This window comes from Monodon monoceros, unplaced genomic scaffold, assembly GCF_005190385.1.
Source record: "Monodon monoceros isolate NGI ecotype Baffin Bay Population unplaced genomic scaffold, NGI_Narwhal_1 Super_Scaffold_11, whole genome shotgun sequence".
Lineage (NCBI taxonomy): Eukaryota > Metazoa > Chordata > Mammalia > Artiodactyla > Monodontidae > Monodon > Monodon monoceros.
This window is the reverse complement of record NW_021703767.1, coordinates 72,806,146-72,823,267: the sequence shown is the minus strand read 5'-3', so window position 1 is coordinate 72,823,267 and position 17,122 is coordinate 72,806,146. Positions and strand designations below refer to the sequence as shown.

At 47.5% G+C, this 17,122-nt stretch overlaps 2 protein-coding genes across 2 annotated transcripts in view; one reads left to right on the top strand and one right to left on the bottom strand.

Annotated features, from left to right (window-relative positions):
• The window catches only part of APOD (apolipoprotein D), an 83,980-nt gene extending 81,451 nt beyond the window's left edge, over nucleotides 1–2,529 (bottom strand). Inside the window, exon 1 of the mRNA XM_029214637.1 lies at nucleotides 2,242–2,529. The gene's annotated coding sequence lies outside the window, so the exon portion shown is untranslated. The remainder of the gene's footprint in view (nucleotides 1–2,241) is intronic.
• The window catches only part of BDH1 (3-hydroxybutyrate dehydrogenase 1), a 34,411-nt gene continuing 19,119 nt past the window's right edge, over nucleotides 1,831–17,122 (top strand). Inside the window, 5 exon segments of the mRNA XM_029213725.1 lie at nucleotides 1,831–1,860; nucleotides 2,383–2,569; nucleotides 8,573–8,699; nucleotides 16,891–16,945; nucleotides 16,948–16,965. Of these exon segments, the coding sequence (XP_029069558.1) occupies nucleotides 1,831–1,860; nucleotides 2,383–2,569; nucleotides 8,573–8,699; nucleotides 16,891–16,945; nucleotides 16,948–16,965 (417 nt within the window).

The window sequence follows — 17,122 nt, the reverse complement described above, 5'->3', positions numbered from 1 at the left end:
ACAGGAGTGGAGGAGTTGGAAGAGTCAAACAGTCAAGGCAGGAAAGAGAAAGGCGATCCAAGGGTGCATTATTGAGCTGATCAAGTTGGGCACTACTGTGGGCAGCCAGGGGTCTATCATCTTAGGTGCTGTACAAAACGTACCTTGGAACTGCCCACTGGAAGAACGAAAAGAGTGGCATAGTTCTCCACCAGCTCCTGTCTGCCTTGGTCAAACGTTGTCCTAGGACGTGTTAATTCCTTTGCACTTCCAAATTTATGCATGTGTCAAAATGGGCTTCGGCTTCCTGTAGGGGGCCCAGGCTGCAGTGACAGAAAAGCCCCGAGTGGGGAAGATACCAGGTACAGCTGAGGCAAGGTGCTCTCAGGTTTCACCTGTATGCAGCTAGTTGCCAGAGCAAAACTGGAATAAAAAGTGGGGCTGGGAAGGTGTGAGGTCAGCCACAGGTGGAGTCGGATATAACCGTAGACAGATCAACTGTCCTGTCCTTGTCTTTCATGAATAGAACTTTATTTCCATTAATTCTCAGTCCAAAGTCAGGATCTATGGTTTTCCTAGTGGAAATATTAACTCTTCCTTTAGTTAACTGCTTTTCTAGCAATGCATAACCCTCAAAGCGTAACCTGGTGACCCAATATAAGGATTTATGTTATGGCTATGGCATGCTGTAACAGTGACTATTCTGAAACACAGCGCTGATGCAAGCTTGAGTCGGTCTGCGAAATGGGTACAGAGAACCAAGTGCATCCTACCTTCATGATTCTCCTGGTCTTCAAAGCTCTACATGCCAGGAGCCAGAGATAAGGAAGATACAGCCTTAGCCCTCAAGAAGTTCACGTAACGGAACTGACAGGTTTCTTTAAAGCCCCACCAGGCCTTTCCTTCCTTCCTGTTTTCATCTGCCTGGTCCCTTTCAAATCAGCCCTTCTCTATAATTTGACCTAAACATAGCTCTGCCACTAATTTGCCCTGATAGGTTCCTTCTCCTCAGCGGGTTTCTCATCCTGGAAACTCGGCAGGGGAGCCTGATCCGTGACAGATTGGCCTCCGATGTTCCGTTGTTGAAACTCTGGGAAGCTGTGCTATTCTTAAATTATTTTTTAAAATCGTAGGAAGAAAATTTTAAATAAATTTCATCTGACCAAAAGACAAATTTAAAAACAAACCAACAAACCAACCCACCCCAATAAGCTCCAAAGACAGCAAGTAGGCGTAGGACCTGGAAAGGCGCCTCAACCTCACCAGGTTTTCTCACTTCCTGGAGCGGCACCTCCACCTCCCTACCCGCAACCCGCGGGGTGATATCGTTCCCCGCTCGTTCCAGAACCAGGATGGCGGTGGAGGAGATCAGAGCGCGGTTTAGACCTAAAATGGGCGGCAGTAGGTTAATCCGGGCCGGGAGCCTAGCGAATAGGAATACCCTCCGCGGGAGGAGGGCCAGGCCTGACGCCGCAAGGTGAAGGAGGCGGCGCAGAGACTCCCCGCCCCTGCGCGCCCGCCGTCGGGCTCCGCCCTGCGCAGCCCTACGGAGCAAAGCCCCTGTGCGCGGGCGCACCCCGGCAGCTGAGGCTGGAGGCCGCAGGAATGGGAGCCAGTAAGGCGCTTTGAGAAGGAAACGGCGGTAGCGCCCGGTGGTACAAGAGGCGAGCGCGGGTACCTGCGAACGCACCAGCTGAGCCCTCAGCAGCTGGAGCCCTCGCGCCAGTTTGGTTTGGGGTAAGAGGAGGGGTCCGCATCTCTGAAGCTCGGGCGTGATAAGCCGGCGCCCCTAAACCGGCGTGATGCTCGGTTTGGTTTGGACTTGCGCTGCCCTTTACTTGGGTCGCGGGGATGCGAGTGGAAAAGCGGGCACCAAGTCCTGTAGGCTGGGCCCTGCGGCCGCGGCCGAAGTAACGGTGTAAAGATGGACTGATCCCGCCCAGAGCCTTCTCAACCCCAGGTGATCCTTATCCTCCGCCCTCCCGGGCCTTCCGTCCGTGCTCTGGGAGCCCAGCCTGACGTTTGTTATTCAGAAAATGTGCTTGTCAGGGGGAGGCCTAGGTTGAACACGCGGCCCCGAGTCTCCCAGGTGAAACCCTCGACACTTATCCTTCTCTGCCGCCGCATTTTACAGAAGACGAGCCCAGCCCCGAGAAAGGAAGAAACCGGCCCAAGGTCACATCGTAGTCAGAGGCCGAGCCAGGACCGAAGCCAGTAGCCCTGCCTTCTAGCCTGAGATCTAGGCACTGCTCCCTTACTCACCGCATCTCTCTGGGTGTTCCCGCATCCCTCGTCCTCCTGCCGCGTCCTCCACGAGGCTCTGTTTTCGGGGACTTGGTTGGGGGGGAGGGGGAGTGCTTCCTCCCCTCATGCTGCGCCCTCGGGAAGGATGCTGGACATTAGTCAGGCCGCCTGTCCAGTTTCCTTGAGCACGAGCTGAGCCGGCTGTTAACTGGAGGACCGCAGAGGCCGCAGGACCGGGGGAGGAGGAGGACCGAGCAAGTTGGAGGCTCCGCGGGAGCAGGCCGGAGATGCTGGGTTGGTGGTGGGCCCGCGGCCGGGGAAGGCCCGGAGCCTCTGCCGCTCACAGGTGCGGGAACAGCTCAACTTGGTCTGGGCGGTGCGGTCTCAGCCAATGGGAGCGTGGCTCGGGCCGAGCCCCCTCGGCTCCCAGCCTCTGGTCAGCCGGTAGGGGCTGCGGCCCTGCGATTGGCCCGGACGCGGGGCTGCCGGCGCGCTTGGCGAGTTGGCGCCGGCGAGTCTCTGGCGTCCCCCGTCTCTGACAGGGCGTTCCTGTCAGAGACAGGGACCCGGGCGGTCTGCGCCCTGCTGGGGGAGGGTTTGGAGCCGCGCGGGACGTTGAGCTCATTTGAGTTCTGCGAGGTGTTTTCCAACCAGTCTGCCAAAATCTGCCCAGAGTCGTCTGATACAAAGTCCCTGTCTAACCCTGCCAGGGGTTACAGAGGCACACGTTTCGTTAAGGTGGGCTTCCGGCTGCCAGGATCCTTTATGACGCATCAAATATCCTAGCACTTTCTACCAGAGCGTTGCAGCCCGGCCGTGCCCAGGGCATATACCCGTGGCGGGCGAGGAAGCTGAACTTTGAAATGAGTGTAGCTCGCATAGTCTCTCAATACACATTTACAGAGTGGCTGCTTCCTGTCAGACACCAGAGTAGTCATTTTGGATGAGCCGGAGGTCATTGAAACAATCCAGGTTGAGACTGGTGGTCAGATGGCGGAGCGGGGTGCTGTGAATGGTTATAAGCAGAAATACCTCTAATACTACCCGGCCTAGGTTAAGTGCTATTTCAGAGGCACATAAGGAAGCAGTGAAAATGCAAATATGGAGCGCGGCGTCTTAACCACTGACCTGCTAGGGAAGTCCCGCAACAAGAGATTGATTTTTGATTTAGGGGATCAGGAAAGCTTTCTTGAAGGAGGTTATTTGAATCAGTTAGGGCTTAGTGGATGAAGGAGACCTCAGATTTGGTATGGGATGAGCAAGGCACAAAAATTGGAAAGTACAGGGCTTATTGAGAGATGGTGGCAAATGGTATAATGAGTAGATGAGAGAAGTACAGTTGGAGATACGACTTGGAGGGGCCCGCTGAGGACCAGGATGCTGGGCTTGTACGCTCTGATTTGAAATGTGGTAAGTGCTTATGAATAGGGTGGCTCCTTAAACTGTCAGTTGTACTAATGTCACTTTTTTTACACCTGCACGAAAAATGTTGGAAATATCTTTGATTCTTCCTTCTTTCATAGCCTACATTTAATTGGTCAGTATATCACAGTGGGCTTTACCTTCAAAACACAGCCAGACTCTGACCACGTCTAATTAGCTCCATGGTTTCCACCGGGACTGGCAGCCCTTTTATATATGTCCAGGGAGTACCTCTTCACATTTTGCTCGAGTTCTGCTGTGCACAACCTGCATGGCTGTACATTATGGTCCTGGGTTACTGCCATAGCTTCTAAATGGTCTCCCTGCTTCTGCCCTTGTCCATCCTCAGTCTAATCTTAACCCAGTGAGAATTATCATTTTAAAATATAAGCCTGATATGGTATTCCTCTGCTGAAAACTCTCTTAAGTCATTCAAATATTATGTGCCTCCTGTGTACAGGTCTGACTTGAATTTGGTAGGCAAGCCCTGTTCTCCTAGGGATGGAATGCCTGCTTAACCTGGTGGTTGTAATTATGGCCATTTTGATAGCTCTGGTAACATTTTCTCTTGGGGAAGGACAGATGTTTCCTTGACAGAAGTGGAGAGGGAGAGGCTCCTGTTCCTGTTATCATTATGAGGTCTACAGTGTGGCATTCTCAGAATATCAGGCAAGCTTAAGAATTAATGATAATGATCTGCAGAAAGAACCTGCTTTCAGTGTGTTTTCACCAATATTGTTTTGGCTGCAACTAACAGAAACATTAAACATGCTTAAATCAACACAGAGAATAAAGACATCACATGCCTTACAGAGCTGAAGACAGGAGGGCAGCTGGGTCTCAGGAGCAGGAGGCTCTGTTGTTGTTTTTTTCTGTCTTCTTCACTTCCATCTCTGCTTCTTTCTACATGTGTGCCTGACTCCTTTCTGTCTTTGCAGATTGGCTTTCTCCATCTCTCTCTCTGGCTTCAGGCTCAAGTGTCGCATAGCTGCCCACCCCCCTCCCCCCAACTCCAGCAACCAGATCACATGTCTCTGCCCCACAGAGGCTGCTTTGCATTCTTTCACAGTGCCAGGGGACAGAATGATGGATTCATCTGGGGTCAGGTGTCTCTCCCTGACCCACTCTTCCATGGCCAGAGGGTGGGGGGGAGGGTCTCACTGTACAGCTACAGCTGCAGAGGCCAAATTCTGTGGGCAATAGGCAAGTCTGAAAGGGACAGGGATCAGCTGAGCAAGACCGACACCCGAAAGATGGCAACTGCTGAGTGTGGTGTGTTCTCTGAAGAGAAATGGCCATCACCTAAGTCTAGTCTGGTGGCTAGTGTCTGTCAGACTAATCCAAGTGTCTACATTAGGTTTGCCTTCGCTGAACTGGGCTATAAAGTTAAATCCTTGGCTTTTATTGAGGGTCCCTGTTAGAGGCAGCTATATAAAAGCCACTTCTGCATTTACGATAAAATGGTAGTGGGAACGTCACCTACAATATCATTTGGTGTTCCTGTATAATGTCTTTAGACTTTCATTTCAGAATAGTTAATCTCTCTAAGGGATAATAGGCATCTTATTTGAATAAGGATTTAAAACTTGTCAGGTTTCCTTTTTGCATGGCCTCAAGGAAGCCTCCAATAACTGTAGTTAACACGTATAGCTGAGCTGAGCTGAGCTGGAACGTCTAGGCAAGATTATGCTAAGTGATCAGAAGGGAAATAGCCAAAGGATAACAGACATCTATTTGGTAAGAGATCTCAAACTCTAATGCCCACAATGTCCAGGCAGTTAACAGAGGTGGTGGGTAGGCTTGAGATAGTAAGTGACAACTTTTTGCTATTGAGTTCAAGCATAACATAGCTGCCTCGTTACGTTGCCTTTTAAAACACTAGGCAGGCCAAACAAAATAGCCAAGTAGAGTATGTTGGAAACTGGCTGCCAGTTGTCAGACCTTGGAGTCTCTCACACAGGTTACGGGCTTTGAGCGCCTCAGTGTGGCGTCCCTACACAGGATGGTTCTTAGCTTAAACCCAGCTCACCCTCCCCAGTGAAACAGGACCTCCCTCTCCCACTTGGTAGTACCAAGGCCCTTCCAGACTTCATGTCCAGAAACTTGAATTCTCTTTCCTGCCTAAGTCCTGCCTCCTGAATTCCTATTTGCTCCTGATGCCCTGCCTCTTCTGAGGATGTCAGTACTGGGAGTGTTTGCCACTTGCTGGGGAGACCTTGACCCTGACCCACAGGAATGCAGCCAGCTGTGTCTTCTGCAAGATAGTCCTGTCAGAATGCAGCAAGTGAGCCCAGCATCAAGACAAGGATGCACACAGGTTTTTTTTTTCTTTTGGAGAAGGGGTGCTTTCCGTGGGCTACATGTGGGTTTTGCATTGACAATGGAAAGGAGGTGCCCTTGAGAGCAGACCTAAGTGTTCTTAGAATTAGAAAAGTTTCTCCCAAATTCCAGAATAATACATGAACATCTTGATTTTGCGACAGTATCATATAAATTTGGTCACCCTGGAGCAGCTAATTGAATCCAAAGCTAAAGAGGTGGTTCCCGCCCTCACAGGGGCTCTGCCTGTCCCCTTGCAGTGCCTGCCTCCCACGGCCATTTCTGTTTCCAAACCAAAAGGCAACCGAGTGGCATTTCAAGTTTGAGAAACTAATGTTTACAGAGACTAAAGCCCAGCACAAGACATTAAGATGACAAACAGCCCTGAAGAGTACAGGAATTCCACTGCCTATAGCATTGTGTTTGGGGTGAAAATAGCAACATATTTAAGGAATGTAAAAAAGTAGTAGAAGAAAAAGATATCTAAAATTCTAGCATTTTGTATATGAGAGATTACATTGTGAATAGTGCATTATTAAAGGGGCTGACTTTTCATGCAATTTAAGCTATTTTGACGCCAGTGCTTTTAGATATTGCTGACTCAAAGGAAAATAAAATTAAAAGCAGCTCTCTGTTTGGAGAGACATTGAGGCAAACACTGAGGCATTCTATGCCACAGGCATTGAGCAGAAGGGATGGAAAGCGCTTGAATTACAGACGACTGGATTTTAAATCACCCAGTGGTGGTGACCTCAGACTCCAGTCCTGGAGGGAGGAGGCAGAGATGTCTGTGCTCAGCCAGCCGGTCAGTACTTGGGAGGGGTGCAGGGCACCCACAGCATGGGCCTGTGCCTTCCATGAAGGGCCAATCTTTGTGTGGGGATGGGGGTGAGGTTCGAGCACACAGCTCACGCCCACTCAGCAGGGACTCACTGAGTGCCTCCTTTGTGTCAGGTTCTTCCAGGCATGGGGGATTCAGTGGTGACTAAGATGGACAAGGTGCCTGGCCTCACTGAGCTTATGATCTAGAAGGGGGAGATAAGTAAAGAAACAAGGGAATCTTGGATTGAAGGGCAATCTTATGGAGAGCAACCCCTGTGTGTTGCATGGTGGGTTGGGCAGCCTCTCTGAAGTCAGAAGGGTCCGAAGGACTCAGCCCTCTATAGAGAGGAAAGGCAAGGTCCACGGCCCTGAGGCGAGAAAGAGCTCCGTGTATGTTCAGAAGGTCAGCATGGCTACAGAGCAGTGAGCACAGGGGAGGGGGTACCGGATAGGAAGGGAGGCAGAGGCCAGCTCCAAAAAGGCACGGAGAGGAGGCTTTTAGTCAAGGGAGTCACGTACGTACCTGACTGGTGTTGGAAAGACCTTTCTGGCTGCAGTGGTGAGACTGGAGCGTGGCGAGTCGGGGCCAGAGCGGGAGCAAGAGCCTACTGCAGAGTCCAGGAAGGATCACGCAAGACAAAAGAGCCCTATTTGTTTTCCTCTCCTGAAGATTAAACAGATGAAACACTGCCACCTACCTTCTGCAGTAAATACTGTGGTTGTTGGCTAGTTAGTGAACTTATCACAGACTCACTGGCGCAGGTGACTGGTGATCAGATTAGGGACCGCAGCAAAATGGCAGGGGAGGAGCTGCCTCTCAGGCAGAACCTTGTTACTGTTAAGGGCAGTATAACAAACCACAGGCAGGTGTGCAAAGAGAGACTAGGACTGCGCCCCAGGAAAAGAGCAACAGCTCCCAGGGCTGGGATTGCCTTGCTCAGCTCCCTCCCTACCTCCCTTTCCTTCCCTTAGGCCAGGAGGGATCACTAGAGGGGAATTAACCAGAACAGGAGGACAACTAATACACACACCCGTCTACAACTCATAATGCGAAGCTAGTCACTGCTGAGTAGCCTTGCTGCAACAAGTTTGATTTAATGTGGAAAGGGAGTGGTAGGGTGGTGGGAGAGAGAGTGTGTGTGTGTGTGTGTGTGTGTGTGTGTGTGTGTGTTTTAATTTAGGTTGATTAGAGTGTGTCTCATTTTGTAGCTTCAGTCTCCATGCCATGATGAGTTACTGATGAATTCAGCCCCAGAGCTGGACCCTGTGCATGGTGGGGTGGAGAAAGGTGGAGAGCTGAATCAAAAGATACCTGGCCCAGGGCTGAAAAAGCTGCCTGGAGTCATGTGGGCAAATTGAGATGGATGTTTTGCTGGATATGGGGAACACTGAGAATGGGACTCATGGAGCTGGAATCCCTGAGGGGCTGGGACCCTGGGCGCCCCAGTGGTTGCTGCACAGCCTAGTTTGAGGGTCACTGGTCACTGGTGCTACACCCTCCTCATTGCTACAAAAGCGTGATGACTCACCCAGGGTTACCCCATGAGTTGGTGGCACAGCTGGAACCAGAACCCAGGTTTCTAGATGTCCCAGCCTCCTGACTCTTTTCATCACATGAGGCTGTAGCTTGAGAGGAGGGTGGCAGGCGGGGACTGCCTGGTGCCTTGACTGAACCTGGGTCAAACAGAGCCCACTTTAACTTTCACAACCTGGAAGGAAAATGGCCCCTTCTGCCTAAACTCCTGAAGGCAGCAACACAATGCTGAGGACGCATTTTGTGTTTCAGAACCCACCCGGAGGAGCCTGGCCATTCTGCCTCTCGTGGCCACTGTGCTGACTGCCCGCTTCTCCAGACCCCTGTCACAGCTCCCGATGAAAACCCTGAATTTCTCTGATAGAGTAACTGGAGCAAGGTAAGAAAATGAAGGGTGGAGGTGACCTTGAGGGTTACACTTTCTGGGCAAAGCAGAGCTCTTCACACATAATAAGGCTTGACTCTCAAAGGTGTCCCTCAATACCCGCTGTCCACCAGCAAAGGACACTCAGAGGTGTTGTCGGAAGACAGAGACCTTCCCATGTCACACAAGGCACCGAAGAATATCTTTCATCAGATTTTTGTTTTAAACTTTTTATTTTGAAGTAACTCTACACTTATACAAAAGTTGTAAAAATAGTACAAAAGTTTCCCATAACCCCTTCGCCTAACTTCCCCAAGTGTTAACATCTTACAAAACCATAGTGCAGTTATCCAAACCAGGAAATTACCACTGATATAATACTATTAACTAATCTGCAGACTTGATTCAAGTTTCACCAGATGGCCCACGAATGGACATTTTCCTGGTTCAGGATCCAAACCAGGGTTCCCAGTACATTTAGTTGTCATGTCTCCTTACTCTCTTCCTGTCAGGGGCAGTTCCTCAGTCCTGTTGTTCATGACCTTAACACCTTGGAAGAATGTCTCTCAGTGTGGGCTGTGGGATGTCCTCATGTTTAGATTCAGGTTTGTGTGTTTGGAAGAAACCCACTCAGGTGAGGTGGTGCCGTTCTTAGTGCCTCACATCAGGAGGCACAGATCTCATTACTTTAATCACCTGGTTAATGGCTCTTTTAAAATCTCGCACATGAAACTATAGTTAACTAAAATGTCGTGAGACTTCACTGAACTGGGTGATTTAGAGAAAGCATTAAGTACAAAGTAAACAAGCAGCTCTTCTTCTTTGAGAGCTTCTGGAAATTGCCTTTTCCAAGGGAATTTAGTGTGCTCTGCTACCTCATTTTCTTCTTTTGCAGCTAGAGCAAGGGAAAACATAATGCCCTTTCTTTTATATTTGAGAGGAGTGAAATCAAGTGGCAGGTTAAATTCAAAGACCCAGCAGCTAGAAAATTGATGGTTATTTTCTGTGCCAATAAATATATCTAGAAGAACATGCATTGAGGTTTTTAGCAGCATTTGCTTAAAAGCATTTCCGTAGGATACAGAAGCTTGGTTGGAGGTGAGGCTTCAACTGCTGGAGGACATCATATAAGAAGAGTTGATATCCCATCAAAGAGGGAATGGAGCTTGATTCTGTTAAAGGGCTTTTGAAAGTAGATTTGCTGTAATTTTTTTCAGAGAATGACTCACAGAAATGATAAAATCTGTCTCAAAAATGGCTTTCAGAGATTTCTGGAGATTTTTTTTATGGAGGAGAAAATAATCCCAAAGGAAGTTTAAATACTTTTACAAAGATTTTATCCTCAAATTAAAGGGAGTGATACAACCATTCTGTACCCATACAAACATTCTTTTTTTCACTTTAGTACAGTATTCAATAAATCACATGAAATATTCAATGCTTTATTATTTTAAAAAATTAAAGGGAAGTAAGGCATTAGTCAAGCTTCTGGCTCATTTGAAGGGAAAGAAAGGCTATCCCAGAAGACTCTGAGTCTTCTGGAAGGATTGTAGAAATCACCTGGTTAGGCTGAGGGGTTGGGCACAGGGTGGTCAGGGGCAGAGCTGAGTCAGAGTGCATTAGCTGTCCTCCAGGAAAAGTTGTCGGCAGAGGTCAGGGAGGGAGACCCAGATGTGTGAGGTGGAAGGAATGGTGGGTGATCACTGTGCCTGGATCAGACACGAGGTCTTTGGGTGGCCCGATCATTTTGCTTGAATCTCAGTTGGAAGGGGCCTCATGCTCCAGTCCCCACCTGTGGGTGATCCTTTGATCTCATCCTTAACAAGTGACCTTACAGCCTCTATTTGAATATCTCCAGCCATGAGGTAGTCAGTACCTCTCACAGCCGACCTGTCTTTGGACAGTGCTATTATAAAGTCCTTCTTCATACTGGGCACAAATCTTTCCTCTGTAAATGCCACCCCCTGTTCTTGGGTCTGCCTTCTGTATTCATACTGAACAAGTTAATCTCTTATCCCTGGGGATACTGTGCCATCCTAATACCCCTGACTTCTCTTATTGCATCTGCATGTTTTTTCATTGCTCATCTCCCATGGTTTTCCCACTCAGCATCCAGGTTTCCCACCTGTATGATGCCCATTTGGCCTGAGCTGTTTCTTGAGATGTGGTGCCCCAAACAGAACACCCCCCTCCCCTCCCCTACATGGCTCAGAGCAGCAGTCACCCGGTACACAGCACCTGTCCAGATGAAACCTCCCCAGAAATGGCCGGATGCGGTCCCTGCCCTGACAACCTGCTCTGCTTCCTGGCTCTATACAGCCCTCAGATTTTGGATTTCTCAAGGCTCTGGCTCCGCCCAGGACACTACTTCCCGGATTCTGGTTACACACACCAGTTGGCTCAGCCCCAGTGCTCAGCTCTGCCTGCCCAGGCATGGCGTGTAATACTCCAGGGCAGCCTGACCTGGGCAGAATGGAGAGTGGCCCTTGCCTCCCTATTCCTGTCCAGCCTAGGCTCACATAGCTTCTTGTGGCGGCCACATCACTTGTGTTTCGTAGTTGATCAGACTAATTTTTTTTCACAGGTGCTGCTGTGTGAGACCTCCTTCCTCCCCAGCTGCCCTTGCGTCATCCACATTTGTCCTTCCTAAACCCATCTTGTTAGATTCAGGCTGTCAAGCTGACTCCTGACTCCTCTCAGCAGAAAGCTGGGTAACTGGTTATTGTTGCTGATTTGTGACGGAAGGAACAAAAGGGATAGAGACATAGACTGGAAGGAGGGAAGAGAAGCCAGCATTAATGCCTTGGCCAGCACAGGGTGGTGTCTCGAATGTGGCCTGGTGAGTTCCTGGATGCCAGTGCTCCAGGGACCAGCTGGTTCTTCCACAGGCCTGTGGGGAAATGCCGGATTGCAACCTCTCCACCCCATCTGATTGCTCTTCTAGGTTAGGATGGAAATCAGCAAGCTCTTGTCCTCTGAATCTGGAGGCCACCTCTTTGGGATTCACCCCTCAGCAAGTTTACTGACTACCCTGAGTTTAACTTGTACCACCTGTGAGACTGGCCTAGCTATTAGAGTAAGTGGTTTGTGTGACCAGCCGTTTGCTGCCACCACAAGACCCTCCTGGGGAGAGGTGACCCTCCAGGGCAATGCTCACTATTTTATATTATGGGATTCGGACTCAACCCCTCAGGGGCATTCTTAGCCTTGATAAGCCAATGTATGAGGACTGCATCGCAATTAGAAGGGCAAAGACTTCCAGAAGGCCAGGGCTGGAGAGGTATCAGTGGAACCAGGCTTCTTGTCTCCTTCTGCTCTGTCATCCTGATGGTGGCCCTCACCTCGGCTGCCGCGATGTTCCTCCACCTCCAGCCTCAGTCCAGGCAGGAAGAAGAAAAGCAACATGGAAGGAGGGAGGAGCTGCCCCCGCATCAGGAGAGCAAAACTCTCCCGGCAATCATTGCAGACTTCTGTTCGCACCTTATGGACCAGGGGTAGGTCACATGATTGCTGGGTAGGCGATAGTCTGGAAAGAATTGGGCACATTGGTACCCCAGACAACATTTTGGTATTGAGACAGATGAGAAGAATAGATATTAGCAGCAAACAGTAGTGTCTGCCTTGGCTGGGCTGTGGCCTAGAGCTGATTTTGTCCCCAGAGATATTAGGACTTGGCAGTCAAGAGGCTTGAAAAGGAAACCCCATGGGGAAAAAGTCCTTTTTCTCTTTTCCTAAGGCAGCAGTTACAAACTCTGGTTGCAAGTTAGAATCACCTAGAGCGCAGTGGGGAAAAAAAATCCCCGTGCCCCACTCCTGGGGACTCGGATTTCATTCATTAGGGGTGAGGCCAACCATGGGAATAGTTTAAAAAGCTTCCTTGGTTCCTTAATTCTTCTTCAACTATTTGGGAAGAATTTCAATCGCATACAAAAGTAGAAAGTAGTAAATTGATCCCTGGTGTACCTGGGCTTCAACAGTTATCAGCTCATGACCAGTCTTGTTTCATCTGTGTTCCCACCCACTTTCCTCCCCCTCCCTCTACTGGATTGTTTCAAAGCAAATCCTGGACATGATGTTGGTGTTTAGGTATCTATTGCTAAATGGTAAGATCTCTTTTTAATAACGTAAGCACATAATCATGATCGTTTTACCAAGTGATTCTAGTAAACAATCAGGGAGGAGAACCCAAGAACAGCTGCTCTGGACCTACATCAACCAGGCCTTTCCCAGTACTGCCTGTACTGGAATCAGGTGTTGGTTTAACATGCAGATTTCCAGGGGCCACCCCATCCTACTGAATCAGAATGTCAATCAGGGACTTGGGAGCCTGCATTTTAACAAGCTTCCCAGGTGCTTGTTAACTAAAGTTAAAGAATTGAGGTGCTAAGGCCTTCCTAGCCCCAAGGGCCCTCTGAACTGAGAAGTAGCCCCAAGCCAGGGATCCCGTAGCATCTGCAGGAGCTGCAAAGTGAGAGAAGAAATAAGAGCAGGATGAGGCAGTCCCAGCAGTGGCCAAAGGGAAAGGCTGAGAAACCAAGTGGTGTCCAGGAGGGCACTCCTATGTCAGCTGGAGCTTCCCAGCAGTGTTCTTGGCCCTCACCTTATCAGGGTTCTGCCTCTTGGGGATTGGGTGTGGAGGGATGGAGCCTTGTGCTCTCTGGAGAAGTAGAAATATGCCATTGATAGCTGGGTATGAGCAGTAGCGCCTGGTATAATACACCCAGAGATAGTCAAGTTTGAGTGGATATATTTGAATATGGGGAGGTGGGTTAGAGAAAATCTGGCAACAAATCAGTTTGAAATAATTTTTTTTCTTGCTGTGACCTTTTTGTTACTTTTTAAAATATCAAATAGTGCAAAAGGATGGCAGGGAACAAGGACAGTTCTGCCAGGGACACCTTGTTCTTTTTGTACAGCAAATCCTGGGGTTATGGTAAAACAGTGACTGATTTTACATAAAGTCATTTAACTAGTTTTGGGTGTAGTGACCATACCACTCTGCTTACTTGTGACCAATGCCCCCACCAGGGGTAGTGTCAGAGAAAGCTGAGTAGGGGCCAGGACTTACATTCTCACCCAGTAGTAATAAGGAACCCTGCCTGCTTGGGGTGGGGTGGAATGGGGTGGAGGAGTGTCAGAGGACACCTAGTAGAGACGGAGAGCTAGGACTTCCTCCACCTCTCAGCAATAATGAGACCACACACCCCCATACAGTGGAGAGCAGTAGTGAGGCACTCCGACCCCTCACAGCCAGGGAGGTATTGGTGAAGACCCAGTGGGAAGCCGGAACTCCCATCCGTACCCAGCAGTAACTCCTTCCAATTTACTTTATGAAGCTAGTATTAGCTGATTCCAAAACCAGACAAAGACCATACAAAACAGAGGACTGCAGACCAATAGCCCTCATGAATATAGGTGCCAAAATTCTTAAAATATTAGCCAGTAGAATTCAGCAATATATGAAAAGAGTTGTAAGCCATGAAAAAGTGAATTTGTTCCAGGGCTGCAAAGATGGCTCATTGCTAAAAATCAGCTAATGTAATCCACCAAACTGAAAGCCAAAGAAGAAAAATCACATGAATCTATTATTGCAGAAAAAGCAAAATTTAACACTCATTAGTGATAAACACTCTCAGAAAAATAGGCATAGATGGAAACTTCCTAAACTTGATAAACAGCATCTATGAAAACCATGCAGCTAACATATTTCCTGGTGAAAGACTGAATGCCTTCTCCCTAAGATGGGAGCAGGGCAAGAATGTCCACTGTCACCACTGACTCACCATAGTGCAATAAAGCAAGAAAAGGAAATAAAAGTCATACAGGTTGTAAAAGAAGAAATAAAACTATCCCTATTTGCAGATTACATGATTGACTACATAGAAAATCCCAAGGAGTCCACAGAGCACTCCTAGAACTAATAAGTGAGTTCAGCAGGACACAGAATAAAAGATAACATGCACAAGTCAGTGTATTTCTATATCCTAGCAATGAACTTGTGGATATCAAAATCTAAAATAATACCATTTACAATTGCTCAAAAGAATGAGTTACTTAGGTATAAATACAACAAATTATACAGGATTTGTACATTGGAAATGATACAATACTGATGAAAGAAATCAAAGATCTAAATAAATGGAGACCCACACTATGTCAGGGATTGAAAGACTCAAAAAAGTAAAGATGTTGACTTTCCCTAAATTGATATACAAGTTTAGCACAATTTCTATCAAAATCCCAGTCAGATTTTTATAGAAAAAGTCAAGATTGTTCTAAAATTTATATGAAAAGGCAAAGGAAATAGAATAGCAAAAACAATTTTGAAAAAGAAAAATAAGGTGGGAGCGCATAGCTCAATGAAACAGAATCCAGAAATAAAACCACATGGATATGCCCAACCAATATTTGACAAAGGTGCAAAAGCAATTCAATGGAGGAAAGATAACATTTTCAAAAAATGGTGCTGGAGCATGGATATTCATAGGCAAAAACAAAAACAACCAACTTTGACTTATCTCACATTTTATACAAAAGTTAACTCATGATGGATCATGGACTTAAATTATAAAACACAAGACTAGGGACTTCCCTGGAGGTCCAGTGGTTAAGACTCCGACCTTCCAATGCAAGGGACACGGGTTCGATCCTCGGTTGGGGAACTGAGATCCCACATGCCTCGCGGTATGGCCAAAAAATGAAAAAACAGAAGAAAAAAAAAAAACCAAGACTAAATCTTTTAGAAAAAAACAGGAGAAAATCTTTGGGTTGGGGCATAGGCAAAGAGTTCTGAAACTTGACACCAAAATATGATTGATCCATAAAAGGAAAAATTGAATAATCAGACTTCATCAAAATGAAACACTGTTTCTCTACGTAAAGATCCTGTTAAGAGGATGAAAAGACAAGTTATAGACTAGGAGAAAATATTTGCATACCACATATGCAACAAAGGACTAGCCTCTAGAACATATAAAGAACTCTCAAAACAATAGTGAAAGAACAAACACTCCAATTACAATAGAATATGCACAAAAGACATAAAGAGACATTTTAATCAAAGGGGATATACTGATGGCAAATAAGCACATGGAAAGATTTTCAACATCATTAGCCATTAGAGAAATGCAAATTAAGACCACAGTGGATATCTTTACACAGTTATCAGCATGGTTAAAATAAAAAATAGTGATACCACCAAATGTTGGCAAGGATATGGGGAAACTGGATCACTGCTGGGAATGTAGAATGCTATAGCCACTCTGGAAAACAGTTTAAAAGTTTCTTTAAAAACTGAACATGCAACTACCATGTGACCCAGCAATTGCTCTTCTGGGCATTTCCCCAAGAGAAAAACAGGTTCACACAAAACCTGTACAGGAACGTTCCTGGCCGCTTTATTTGTAATAGCCCTAAATTGGAAGCAACCCAGATGGCCTTCAATAGTTGAATGGTTAAACGAACTGTGGTACAGGATACCATAGAATACAATTTAGCAATAAAAAGGAACAAATTATTGATACATGCAACAATAGACAATCAGATGAATCTCTAGGGAATTATGTTGCGTGAAAAAAGCCAATTCCAAAAGGTTAATATTCTATGACTCCATTCTTGAAATGACAGAATTATAGAGGTGGAGAACAGATTAGTGGTTAAAGCGGATGTGGGAGTGGGTGTGGCTATAAAAGGATAACACAAAGGATCCTTGTGGTGGTGGAACTCTTCTGTATTTTCACTGCATATGTCAATATCCTGGTTGGGATATTGTACTAGAGTTTTGCAAGATGTTACCATTAGGGGAAATAGGGTAAAAGGTACAGGGCATCTCTCTGTATTCTTAACTTCATGTGAATCTAGAATTATTTCAAAATAAAAAAACTATCAGGGAACCATATAAAACCTAAGGGTTAAGACATTGCATTTACAGAAGGCTTTGTTAACAGAGGTCTATCACTGGAAGGCTCTTCCTACACAGTGGCAAAAATGTCCACTGCAACTGCTGGCCCACTTTGTCCCAGACTAGTAACCTGTAGGAAACAGGCCCTCCTCCTAAGTGGTACCAGCAGGTTGTCCTCAGGGGTTTGGGGTGGGAGTAGTGAGTAGGGTGGGTACTGGTGCCTGAGGGCCTGTTGAGTTGCTTCCACCCCAGAACAAGGTCTGGTGTGACCACAGCCTCTGCTCATGGCTTTCTTTCCTCTTGCAGAGGCTCGCTGCTGTTTCACTCTGCCTCCTTTGTCCCTGTTGACCGTCGGACTTACACGCTGCTTCGGTGAACCCAGTGAGTGGCAGCCTGGCTACCTGGGAGCCAGCCAGCTGGTCAGAGCCCTTCTCCCTGGGCTCCCACGCCCTGACCCACCCTCAGAGTAAGGGCTTCTGTGCTTCGAGGGCACTCAGAGCCACTCTCTCACTCGCTGAACAACCCCTGCCCCATCAAA